At 43.3% G+C, this 12,500-nt stretch overlaps 1 protein-coding gene across 1 annotated transcript in view; it reads right to left on the bottom strand.

Annotated features, from left to right (window-relative positions):
• scube1 (signal peptide, CUB domain, EGF-like 1) overlaps positions 1–12,500 on the bottom strand; it is a 151,409-nt gene that overhangs the window by 118,356 nt on the left and 20,553 nt on the right. Inside the window, 1 exon segment of the mRNA XM_083757696.1 lies at positions 6,982–7,107. Coding sequence (XP_083613822.1) covers positions 6,982–7,107 — 126 coding nt within the window.

A 12,500-nucleotide genomic window follows, 5' to 3' on the forward strand; every position in this document is an offset into this window, starting at 1 on the left:
TGTTTCATGATAACTACTTTTTATATATGTGATGTATTGCCATGCTTTTTTGTTATTGCTTAATGTAAATCGCACTGGATTAATTTAGGCTAAATGCCTAAATTGTAAATGGTTCGTGTTACATCGGGCAATGCAGTGACGTGAACGTCGATAATGAAAAAAATAGTTTTTATTTGTCATCGACCTACAGTATCTAAAAATAAGTTATCTTTTTCTATTTATAATTTACAATTGTAACACTATATAAGTCTGTTTAAAATACTATCCAAGTCTACATAAAGTGCTATCTAAGTAAAGGGGCTAGGCTAGGGCAAGTGCTACGGGCCATGGTGGAATACATTTATTGTTAGATTGGTGCAGGTCTTAATCCTGGTCTCTAAAACTGCCTCCCCCTGGTCACTCCGTTGCTCTCCCCAGGTTGGCAGAGGAAGTGTAGCGCCCAGGATTACACTGACACGGATGGGGAAAAAAAGCTTCCTGCCCTGGCATGTGGCCTACTGTATGTGCCAACTGTATGTGCCCTCAAAAAATGGACAACATCAAAGGCCAAGTGATGAAATTCCAGGTCAAAGTCAAAGTCAAACAATTTGTCACTTGCACGTTACCGCAGTGCAATTGGTTCTCCACATTTGACCCATCTCTCTTGGAGCGGTGAGCTGCCGCGCTCGGGAATCATTTGATTAGTAGATTTGACCCCCCAAATCCAACCCTTTGATGCTGAGTGTCAAGCAGGGAGGCATTGGGTCCCATTTTTACAGTCTTTGGTATGACCCGCCCGGGGATCGAACCCCGAACTCCCAGTTTCAGGGCGGACACTCTAACCACAAGGCCACTGTCTAGTCTGCAGGTATGTATAAGTTCATTACAAATGCCTAGGTTAAGTCTACAGAAAGTCAGAAACTACATCTAGTAGGTTGAGCGATGAGTAAAAGGACAAGTAAGAAATGCTTCTACAATCAGTACTCTGTGAAATCCAGTGTCAAATGAACACTCAGGATTGCACAGTGTAATAAAATCAGATGACTGCACTTGTCCTTATGTCCTATATGTCCTAAGTTATTAACTATTGCATGAACTCACCCTCTGGTGCTGAGAAACAGCTCTCGTCTGTTTTCTCTGAGTCACAGTTTATTTCGTCAGGGTATTATTGGGAGAGTATTGGACAGAGTGAGATTAAAAGAGACAGACAGACAGACAGACAGACAGACAGACAGACAGACAGACAGACAGACAGACAGACAGACAGACAGACAGACAGACAGACAGACAGACAGACAGACAGACAGACAGACAGACAGACAGACAGACAGACAGACAGACAGACAGACAGACAGACAGACAGACAGACAGACAGACAGACAGACAGACAGACAGACAGACAGACAGACAGACAGACAGACAGACAGACAGACAGACAGACAGACAGACAGACAGACAGACAGACAGACAGACAGACAGACAGACAGACAGACAGACAGACAGACAGACAGACAGACAGACAGACAGACAGGAAGGAGAGCAGTGAAACAGCAGAAGCCTGTCAGCAGAGTGTTGGCCCTCTGCGGCCCTGCCTGCCTGCGTTCCCAGCCCCATCATCATTCTGTGTTATATTTGAGACATTCCACAATAAAGATGTCAAACAGAGAGCAAGTCCATCGCCTCTGGGGGAACAGCTTGGACAGCATCCAGTTCACAGCCATGGCCAAGATAACCAACAGAATACAGAGAGGGAGAAGGGAGGGAGGCAGAGAGAGACGGAGGCAGAGTCAGAGAGAATAACAGAGGAAAATAAAGACAGAAAGAAAGAAAGAAAGAAAGAAAGAAAGAAAGAAAGAATAACTTGCCATAAACACCGGACAGAGAGCAGCATCGGAGGAGAGGTAACTGTACTTGTCTATATTATTTTATGTTGCCGTGTTGAACGTACATACAATACTTTAGTGAAATCCATGCCTCCGTCACGGTCAGAACAGCAGTATAATCTGCATGGATTCGGGGGTTTTGTAGGCGTGTGCATGTACGGAATTGCCAATCCGTGCTATTTCACCGTTTTTGGGTGAGATCGGGCTGATCTATCATGGTTAAAATGGAGTTTGAAGTTAGAATGTGTTTGTATAGGAATGGGGAAAAGCAGCTACATTTAATTTCAAAATATCTAAAAACTGAATCAAGCAACTTAAACCTGTCTGGGGTGTTCGCATATAAGCCTGGGTATATACGATGAAATGACCAGTTTTCATTGTAAGTGAAATATCCCTTTAAGCCCTAATATTTAATACACACAGGCTATTCGAAAATGTCCAATCGACAGGTTTTTAGAGAATGCTAAGGAAGAATTGCCAGTGGCTAAACTTTGAGTAATGGTGAAGAAACAATTAAGGGCATGGTGCAACAGCATGGCCAAATGTTAGGATTCATCGGAAAGTTCCATGATTACATACCTTTATAAATAATCTTTATAGATGTCATCAAACATAATTTAACCAATGACGCATTTGATTTCCCGCTCCACTGCTTTGTTGCAACTATACGTACGTATCCAAATAAGGATGAATTAGTGGCTGTCAACAGAGGCTGTATCTACAGTCGACATCAAATAAAAACAAAGTCTTTAACTCGACTTGTTTATTAAAAGACGTGGGCGGCTTATTTCCTCTCACCAACCATGAAGGGCAGGTGATGACGAGGGGTTCACACGTGACTCACGTGTAGTCTGTGGCCCCTGTGTAGTCTGTGGCCCCTCATGTGTTTGAATAAGTGGCACAAACACATGTAGTACCACCCCCACCCCCCTTCCATGTGTCTTTAGCAAACCACAACACACCATCTGACACGGAATCTAACCAATAACCTACACCAGCTGTAGACACTCACAGGCTCAGATATACAGCACAGACAGCCACAGAAGGAAACAAACAGCAAGCGCTATTAGACATGTTGGCAGCAACGCCCCATCTCTCTCACACTGCCTCCCAAAACAGAACATGGGCGCATTTTAACCCATTTTGACCTGAGAACGATTCTACAAAATGTCTTCTGAATGTTTCTATGTCAGCCGTTCTCAAACAGGACCCCCAGAAACATATGAAATTGTCCGCCGACCCCCATCTGAAAATATTAAATTGTCCCCCCCCCCCGCCCCGCTCGCTCTGAAAGAATATATATTCAAAGATTTGAACCACATTTTCAAAAAAATTCAAAAATAGCTGACCTACAAGCTCGTAGCAAGGCACTCGGTGCCATGCTATGAGCTTGTAGATCTGCTATTTTTCAATAGCTAAAGCATAACATAATGCTTAAAACACCAAAAGGGGTTCCCACCCAGAATGGATTAAACAGATATCGGAGATATTTTTTCGGAGATATTTTTTTCATCTATCTATCTATCTATCTATCTATCTATCTATGCATCCATTGAGCCAATCTTCCAATCTATTCATCAATCCAATAACCAATATTACTCTTGTCTGACGAGAGCAGGAAACGTGTTTCTATTATAAGTCTATAGTCTTTATATTTAACTTTATGAATGTACATTACAGTAAACGACGGATCTGGGTTTTACTGTACATTAAAGTCTACAGTAAGTGAAGGCAGGTCCGGAGCTAAATTGTGTAATGCAATTACCAATGAGTGCAGTTACAGGATGACATTGTAATGGTGGAAAATGCTGGAGACAAGAGAACAAATTAAAAGACAATATACCGTTTTGATGTATGTATACATTTACAGTACTTAGTTGCAAATATGCATACATTATTATTATTATTATGACTGCATAACCCTGGTCGCATTAATGCCATGCTCTGCCCTTGAGCTCCGATCAGAATGGATATTTCACAGACGACCCGCAGTGCGATCTGGTTATGCACGATTTAATCATTTGTCATGATGTGATATTGCAGACGTTACATGCCTTATGCGCTTTTTTATCATCCATATATCTATCCAATAAATCATCATTAGCGTGACATGATTGACTGGATGGGAAGTAAGATGATGTCATTGGAACCCACTTAGAACCCTCTCCGCTCTTTAAGCCATTTAGGCCTGACGTCGAAATTTAAAAAACATTATTCTAAATTCTGAATTTCTGAAATACCCATGTTTCTATGTCAGTGGTTCTCAAACTATTTCATGTCAAGGACCCCCAGAATTACCTGTAATTGGCCACCGACCCCCATCTGGAAATATGTTGTTCCAGGAACCCCCTCAGTAGCAAAGATTTGAGTAAAAAAAAAGAACGTTCGTTCGCTCTGAAAGAATATACATTCAAAGATTTGTGCCATGACATTTTCACGATTTTTTTCAAAAAATAGCTTGTAGATCTGCTATTTTTCAATAGCTAAAGTACAACATAATGCTTAAATTAAAACAACCAAAAGGGGTTTCCCGGCCAAAATGGGTTAAATGTCAGTGGAGTGACAGGTAGAGAACGGTGGGTGTAAAAAGCAGTCTGAGGTCGACCCAACAACTCAACAGCCACTCTGGGGTTTATTCTAGTACATCCTCTCTCACTCCTCACTCCTCCTCTCTCACTCCTCACTCCTCTCTCACTCCTCCTGCCCTCCCAACAGCTCTCAGAGTCACATATATAACACTTAATAGATGCCAAAACATGTCAGACCAAAAGATGTTTGGGTTATGCGCAGGGCATCCAAATGACATATTTTGATTTTGCTCGTGTCAGTCAGCGAGCGGAGGGAGTGTGGGGTGGGGGTGGGGGTGGGGGGGTGAAAGGATGAAATGTGTTTAACCAATTTTGGTCGGGAACCCCCTGTTGGTGTTTTAAGCATTTAGCTATTGAAAAATAGCAGATCTACAAGCTCATATAGCGCGGCACCGAGCTACGAGCTTGTATAGGTCTGCTATTTTTTGAAAAGTCGTGGCGCAAATCTTTGAATATATATTCTTTCAGAGCGAAGGTTTTTTAACTCATATCCTTGCTTCTGGGGGGGGGGGGGGGGTGGGGTCCCTGGAACAACATATTTTCAGATGGGGGGGGTCAGCGGCCAAATACAGATAATTCTGGGGGTCCTTGACATGAAATGTGGAGCACCACTGATACAGAAACATAAGGTTTTTCAGAAAACTGTCAGGATTTTGAAGATTCTTTTTTTAAATTCCGACATCAGGCCTAAACGGGTTAACCCATTTTGGGCGGGAACCCCTTTTGGTGTTAGCATTACGTTATGCTTTAGCTATTGAAAAATAGCAGATCTACAAGCTCATAGGTCTGTTGTAGGTCTGCTATTTTTTGAAAAATCGAAGAACGACGGACATAGAAACATAGCTTTTTCAGAAAACTTTCAGGATGTAGAAGAACATTTATAGAATCTGATCTCAGGTCAGAGCGGGTTAAGCACATCCAAGCCGGGGCTTCACATGACGCGGAGCAGAAAAACATTTGTCTGGTTGACACTGAGTCAATAACACGAGGCTGAACGGCTAAATGGACTGGATCTGTCAGTGATGAATCCACGGCTCAGACGCCCTCCGAGTCCTCCTGCTCTATCCTGAAGAGATATCACGGGGGGGAGAAGGAGAAGAACTCCTCAACCCCGGTGACCCTCCCAAAACCAACAACGCAGAACGCACGGGGAAAGTTCATGGAAGCTACATGTGCAAACGATGACAGAGAACTCTGTCTGGAGGGAACGGTGTGTGGAGCCAAACAGACAAGTGCAACAGATACAGGGTGCAGCGTGTGGATATTATATACCTGCTGTAATATCACGCCACTGACGGGTGCAGTACTTTATAGTTTAGACAGTTTTTTGGTTTAGACTAGTAATTTGGTTAGACCAGTCATTAGTCCTACAACTACAACCTATCTCAAACCCTCACCCTAAACCTAACCTCCCACGGGGCAGCACACCTAAACCTAACCTTAACCCATGTCTAACCAATGACTAGTCTAAACTAAGTATGCACCCCACGGGTGCAGTACTTACTTTAGACAGTTTTTTGGTTTCGACTAGTCATTGGTTAGACCAGTCATTAGTCCTACAACTATAACCTATCTCAAACCCTCACCCTAACCCTAACCTCCCACGGGGCAGCACACCTAAACCTAACCTTAACCCATGTCTAACCAATGACTAGTCTAAACTAAGTATGCACCCCTCACGCCACCACAATCGCACACACACACGTCGTAGCAGGTGCAGCGGTAGTTTAATTACGTACCTAGACAGTTGTGTCCGTCGTGAGACAGCATGAAGCCTTCGTAGCAGGTGCAGCGGTAGTTTAATTACGTACCTAGACAGTTGTGTCCGTCGTGGGACAGCATGAAGCCTTCGTAGCAGGTGCAGCGGTAGTTTAATTACGTACCTAGACAGTTGTGTCCGTCGTGAGACAGCATGAAGCCGTCGTAGCAGGTGCAGCGGTAGTTTAATTACGTACCTAGACAGTTGTGTCCGTCGTGAGACAGCATGAAGCCGTCGTAGCAGGTGCAGCGGTAGTTTAATTACGTACCTAGACAGTTGTGTCCGTCGTGAGACAGCATGAAGCCTTCGTAGCAGGTGCAGCGGTAGTTTAATTACGTACCTAGACAGTTGTGTCCGTCTTGGGACAGCATGAAGCCATCGTAGCAGGTGCAGCGGTAGTTTAATTACGTACCTAGACAGTTGTGTCCGTCGTGAGACAGCATGAAGCCGTCGTAGCAGGTGCAGCGGTAGTTTAATTACGTACCTAGACAGTTGTGTCCGTCGTGAGACAGCATGAAGCCTTCGTAGCAGGTGCAGCGGTAGTTTAATTACGTACCTAGACAGTTGTGTCCGTCTTGGGACAGCATGAAGCCATCGTAGCAGGTGCAGCGGTAGTTTAATTACGTACCTAGACAGTTGTGTCCGTCGTGAGACAGCATGAAGCCGTCGTAGCAGGTGCAGCGGTAGTTTAATTACGTACCTAGACAGTTGTGTCCGTCGTGAGACAGCATGAAGCCGTCGTAGCAGGTGCAGCGGTAGTTTAATTACGTACCTAGACAGTTGTGTCCGTCGTGAGACAGCATGAAGCCGTCGTAGCAGGTGCAGCGGTAGTTTCCCGGTATGTTGATGCACTCGTGGACGCAACCTCCGTTGTAGTCGTTCTCACACTCGTCCATATCTGAAAGAGAACGAGAGACAATTCAATTTCAATTCAATTCAAAGGGCTTTGTTGGCATGAGAAAACATACGTTATTACGTTTACATTGCCAAAGCAGAAAGAACAGTACAACAGTACAGCAATACAATCAAAACTAAAATGATGTACATTTGAAGGTCAGAATCTTCAATAGATCAACTTCTATGTACCAAGATCACTCGATGCAGGTATAGTTGCAGGAATATACACAATGATTAGTCTTTAGGGTGGTTGTGTTCCATTTGATATCCTTCTCCTATCACAGCAACTCACAAATCTTGCTGCTGTGTTGGCACATTGTTGTACTTCGCCCAGCAGATATGGGAGTTTTTTGTCATTGGTCATGTTTTCAAAATCTCTGTGTGTGGTTGTAATCTGTGGGAAGTATGTGTCTCTGATGTATTGGTACAATGGACAGTATGTGTCTCTGATGTCTTGGTACAGTGGACAGTATGTGTCTCTGATGTCTTGGTACAATGGACAGTATGTGTCTCTGATGTCTTGGTACAATGGACAGTATGTGTCTCTGATGTCTTGGTACAATGGACAGTATGTGTCTCTGATGTCTTGGTACAATGGACAGATGGTTAGGAAGAGAGACACAGAACTCATCAGCACCAAACTCATCTACGTGGAACACTGAGTGTCCAGGACATGTGTCATGGCTGATTGTACAAGACATGTGTCATGGCTGATTGTACAGGACATGTGTCATGTCCAACTATCCATCACCACACATCATTTCTCTTCCATATGTTGCTCTTCTGTTTGCTAAATCGTTAGCATCATAGCATAATTGCCTAAAGGCCTACATATATATTCATAGTTCCGTTTTGGGTGAAGAGGTGACCACCGGAAACTACAACATGACATTAACACCACCACGGTGGTCACGGTGGAGACAACATGCACATCTCTCTGTTTTTACTAACTCGCCTCTTCACCGAAAACTGGACTATGATGAATAGGCCTTCAGTCACATTAAGGAGGTTTTCAGGAAAAAATAAACGAAAAATTGACTTAGGCAAATTAGGCACAAAAAACCCATCTATGCTCTGCTTAACACGTTTAGGCCTGACGTCGAAATAAATAAAAAGTCTTCTGAAAGAATATATTATATTCAAAGATTTGTGCCACATTTTCACGATTTTTCAAAAATAGCAGATCTACAAGCTCGTAGGCCTTTACTGCATGTCTTTCCCCCCCCATCTCTCTCCCCATTTCCTGTCAGCCTACTGTCTGTCCATAACATATATAAAATATAGGGGAAAGCCACAAAAAATAAATTTAAAAAATAAATGTCAAGTTGGCCAAAAAAAACTACTACGGCAATTATGCTAGAGGCTTACGAAATAGCAGGCTGAGAAGTATGGTGGGGTGTTTGGCTAGATCAGAATGACCGTCTCTCACAAGATAAAGCGTAATGAACAAATCTTTATAAGATATATGTCTTTTACAAGCTAAAATAATGATAGCATTGACCTGGAAGAGGCCAGACAAACTAAGTATTACACAGGGATTTGTCTTTATGTTTACCTTTGGAAAAGATTGCATACATTCTTAAGGACAAACAAGAAAAGTTTCAGGAGGTGTGGGGACGTTTTATAAGTTACATAAAGAACAATAATTTGTCACATTTAACGGATGGAGCTGAAGAGGAGTAGTGCTGTTGTTGTTGTTTTTTTTTTTGTTATTGTTGTTTTGCTTTCTTTATACCAGTAATTGTCTTGTAATGTTCATTGTTGTTTTTTGAATGTGTGTATTGTCAGTTTGTGTGTAAAAAAGGAAAATTGTTGAGGAAAAAAAATAATGAGCGTCTCTCTGTATAATAACACTAGGGATGTCCCGAAACACTTTTTTCACTTCCGATCCGATCCCGATACTTCCATTTCTGTGTTAGCCGGTTCCGATACCGAATACCGATACCAGTGTTGTGATCTCATGTTGTGTCCATAGCTATATATATATATATATATATATATATATATATATATATATATATCTCGTGTTGTGTTTATAGCAGACTCCTCACTCAAATGTGCACTTGCAGTTTGGGCAACTCCAAAGCAAACTCCACATGTCCCAACATTATATTTTCCTGCCATAGTGTCAACCCCTTCCTTACCCCCTGTGTCGGACCGCTGGTTAGACTGGCATATTCACCGATACCGATATGAACCGATATGACCAAATAAGGGCCGATCCGATACAGTATCGGGGTTATCTCTAAATAATACCATATTAGTGCAGCAGCTAAGCAAAACGATCGTTCAGTTTGTGATAAAAGCATGAAATCTGGTACACGTATAGCCAAAGGCATTATACAAAGATTTGGATGTGGACCCATCTTGAATTTTTAACATGGTGCCCATAGCAGCCATTTTTCAAGATGGCCGCCAAATGAAAAAGGCCTTTTGTGGTGGTTCTGGACAACCGTGGGTCCGACCGACTCGACACCGGGCACTGCACTCCCTGTGGGGGTGTGGAACGTGTGTGTCGAAGTCGGTGGGGCAAACGGTTCTCGAGTTACGTGGATTACAGATGTACAGACACACACAGACTTGAATATATGTCAATGGGCAATGCCCATTGGGTTTTCTTTAGATGATGGGTAAGAAGATAGAGATGTGATGTCAGGTGGTGTGGGCTAAGAAGTGGTCAGGGCTAATATAAAGTATATGAGATGTACAGTAAGTGCAAAGAGAGATGGTGAGGGAGGGAGAAAATTATTTGTACCAATTGACTAGACAGTAGACAGTAGTGTAACAGGTTAAGGTGAGTATAGAGATGGAAATGTTCTAGCAAGCGAAGCCAGTGTATTGAGAATATGGGACATATGTGTCAGGAGTTATTTGTGAGAGGGAAGATGTATACGATGGTAGTGAGACCAGCCATGCTGTACGGTTGGAAACGGTGGCACTGATGAAAAGGAGGCACAGCTGGAGGTGGCATAATTAAGGATGCTATGGTTCTCATTAGGAGTGAAAAGGAAGGACATTATCAGAAATTACTGAATTAGAGGATCAGCCCAGGTTAGAAGGTTTGGGGATAAAGCAAGAGAGGTGAGTTTGAGATGGTTTAGACATGTGAAAAGGAGGGATGAGGGTACATTGGGAGAAGGATGCTGAATATGTAGCTGCCAGGTAAGAGGATGGCCAAAGACGAGGTTCAAGGATGCTGTGAGAGATGACATGAAGGTGGCAGGTCACAGAGGAAGATGCAGAAAACAAAACCAAATGGGGTCCATGTGTGGTCCAGCCCTATGGAATGTAAAATTCAAGCATGTGCTAATGAAAAGTATTTAAATATATAGTTTTGATGCTCATCCTAGATCCTACTACTATAGGGGATGCAAAGCAATATGCCCGTTTATCCGTCCGACTTCTCCTACCAAATCACTCCGTTAGTACACATCTCTCTATGCACAAAAAATTATGCATGCCACAGAAAACCATCTGCACTACATTGCATCCATGTCATATTTACTGTACAAATATTGCTTTTGTATGACATACTGTTATTGCGCAACATTTCACTGCGACGCAAATTACATTACAATTTCTACATTAACCGACCCCTCCCCTTTTCCCTGCGCGTGCACACACACATGGTACTGTACAGTACACTACAGTATGTTACAGTACAGTACAGTACGGTACAGTAACGTGCGGTACGGCACTGTACAGTACAGTAGAGTATGGTACAGTATGATACCATAAAGTATGGTACAGTACGATGCAGTACAGTACGGTACAGTGCAGTACAGTGTGGTACAGTACGGTACAGTATGGTACTGTGCAGTACGGTACAGTACAGTACGGTACGGTACGGTACAGTACAGTACGGTACAGTATGGTACAGTATGATACAGTACAGTACAGTACAGTACAGTACAGTATGATACCATACAGTAAGGTACAGTACAGTACAGTATGATACCGTACAGTAAGGTACAGTACAGTACAGTACAGTACGGTACGGTACGGTACGGTATGGTATGGTATGGTACGGTACAGTACAGTGCAGTACAGTACCGTATGATACCATACAGTAAGGTGCAGTATGGTACAGTATGATGCCCTACAGTGCCGTACAGTATTATACAGTATGGTACAGTACATCACAAAGGTATAGCCAAATATATGCTGAAATGCAAAATCAGTCTAATATTGGTGGCCATCTTGAAATGAATGGCCGCCATCTTCTCTCACAATATGGCTGTTAGCCACTGTAGTAATATGAGTATTGTGAGACAGAAGGAAGCTTCTTAGAAATTACAAAGTTCCTAATTCAAATTCTGCATCAAGAATACTGTATCATTCAAGACAGAGATCATCCATATTTAACCAGTCTGAAAAATGGCGGCCATTTTGAATTTTCATTGAAAATGTTATATTATCCAAAAGAAACATTTACCAAGTACTATGCATGGAAATATGTCCAAATATGTCTCGAATATCATAGTATATCCATCACTCATAAGAAAACTGTTGTTGCTGGTGGCCATTTTGAAAAATGGCTGCTATGGGCGCCATGTTGAAAATTCAAGTTGGGTCCACATCCAAATCTTTTTAGAATGCCTTTGGCTATAAGTGTACCAAATTTCATGCTTTTATCACAAACTGAACGATTCATTGATATAGTGGAGCTAAGCTGCTGTACTATATTATAGGTTTAGAATGTCAAAAGACCAGATCAACAACACATACAGTAGGAAAAGAAAAATACATCAATAGAAAGAAAGGGCGCTTGAGACCGGCAGAGGATGTTACTGGCAGCAGAACAGACAGAACAGACCTATGTTACTGTCTGACAGCATAACAGACGGGGCGCAGCGACGCTCTCTATTTGACACCAGGTTTACAGTAAAGGTGTGCTGAGCCAGATAGCCTCGCACAACATTAAAGAGTGCATTAGTCAGGGGGTGCAGCCGTAGCAGGCCAGGGGGGGAGATGGAGAGGAGACGGGCGTAAGGAGAGTGTCAGCCTGGTGTTTATTCCATGGGGATGTCGCCCCTTCATGCTGAGCCAGCGGAGGCTTTCACAGGAGCCACTCACAAGAGGGTTGCCATGCGGAGCCACTTAAACAAACAGCCCCCCCTCCGTGTGAACGACCAGGAGATCCGCCAAGCAGCCCGTAAGACCCTGGCCCACATCCTGAACCGAACCTCTCTGCCCCCCTCCTCCTCCTCCTCCTCCTCCTCCTCCTCTCCTCCTCCTCCCACATCCTGAACCTCTCCTCTGCCCTCCTGTTCCCCCTCCTCCCCCCCCCCTCCTCCTCCTCCTCCTCTCCTCCTCCTCCCACATCCTGAACCTCTCCTCTGCCCTCCTGTTCCCCCTCCTCCCCCCCCCCCTCCTCCTCCTCCTCCTCTCCTC

Source organism: Protomyctophum parallelum (assembly GCF_964188405.1).
Source record: "Protomyctophum parallelum genome assembly, chromosome: 22".
Lineage (NCBI taxonomy): Eukaryota > Metazoa > Chordata > Actinopteri > Myctophiformes > Myctophidae > Protomyctophum > Protomyctophum parallelum.